Source organism: Microtus ochrogaster, chromosome 10 (assembly GCF_000317375.1).
Source record: "Microtus ochrogaster isolate Prairie Vole_2 chromosome 10, MicOch1.0, whole genome shotgun sequence".
NCBI classification, from domain to species: Eukaryota; Metazoa; Chordata; class Mammalia; order Rodentia; family Cricetidae; genus Microtus; species Microtus ochrogaster.
The window spans coordinates 64,232,213-64,233,480 of NC_022016.1; the positions used below are offsets into that span (position 1 = coordinate 64,232,213).

General features: G+C 42.7%; 1 protein-coding gene across 1 annotated transcript in view; it reads left to right on the forward strand.

Annotated features, from left to right (window-relative positions):
- Positions 1–1,057: 1,057 nt before the first annotated feature.
- The window catches only part of LOC106143901 (olfactory receptor 2D3-like), a 939-nt gene continuing 728 nt past the window's right edge, over positions 1,058–1,268 (forward strand). The window contains exon 1 of the mRNA XM_013348326.1: positions 1,058–1,263. Coding sequence (XP_013203780.1) covers positions 1,058–1,263 — 206 coding nt within the window. The remainder of the gene's footprint in view (positions 1,264–1,268) is intronic.

Below are 1,268 nucleotides of genomic sequence, written 5' to 3' on the forward strand. Positions count from 1 at the left end.
TTACTTTTTCCTTGAAGGAAAATGTTCTTTTAAAGAAATCTTACCTTTGTTTCCCCTAAAATGAAAGATATATTTATCTAAATTGAATCTGAAAAATGTAGTTTCTTTAGATTTATCAATTATAGCAATATTATCCTGTAATTGATTGTTTGTATGCAGAGGGAGGTAAGAGAAAAAAGTAGTAACTTTCCTGCTCACATATCCACACGATCCATCAGCATTCCTTGGGGGAGACTATAATGTCTCCAGTCATTCCTACAGTGACCCTACTGTGTTACTCACAGGACTATTTGTGTGGGGGCCTGTGTCTGACTGACATTTGGTCTGTCTTCTTCATCTACTTGTTTACTCTGTATTTTACATATGTCTGGTGTGTGTGTGTGTGTGTGTGTGTGTGTGTGTGTGTGTGTGGCCAGAGCCTGACCTGGGACCCTTCCTCAGTTGCTCTCACCTTATTTATTGAGTCAGGGTCTCCCAGGTGACCCCAGTGTTCATCATTTCAGTTGGTGTAGGTAGCCCTCTTATTCTGGGGATCCTACGTCTCTGCTAACTGGAGCTGCAATGAGAATGTGAGACTGCACATGACCTGTTATGTGCTGTTTCCAGGAGTTCTGTGACATGCTTTAGATAGTCATCATAATCCTGAGAAGTGAGTGTCATCAGTCTAATTTTATAGATGAAGAGACTGAGGCATTGGGAGGATCAGTAACTTGAGAAGAACAGGCAGAACTGAACAATATGCTCAGAACCACATACCCTCCTTTCTTTTCTTAATTAAGGAGTATTATTTTTATTTATTTTTAAGTATATACCTATTTGCCTACATGCATATCTGTGCATCATGTGTGTGTCGAGCCTGTGGATGTCCAAGAAGGAAGTCAGATCACCTGAAACTGGAGTCATGCATCTCTGAGCTGTCTGATTCCCTAGAAGAGCATTCAGTGCTCTAACCTTGAGCCATCTCACCAGCCTTTATCTTCCATTTCTACCTCTATAGCTAGCCTGTGTCAAGTGACTCATAGATGAATGTGATTCTCTTCCAGGATCCACCATGTGGATGATTCCAGGACAGAACCAAAGCTGGGTTTCTGAGTTCATCCTGCTTGGCTTCTCCAGTGACCCCACAACCAACAGCATCCTCTTCATTGTGTTCCTTCTCATCTACCTGAGCTCAGTCATGGGCAATGGGCTCATCATCCTGCTGATCTGCCTGGACTCACATCTGCACACTCCCATGTACTTCTTCCTCTGCATACTCGCCATGTTGG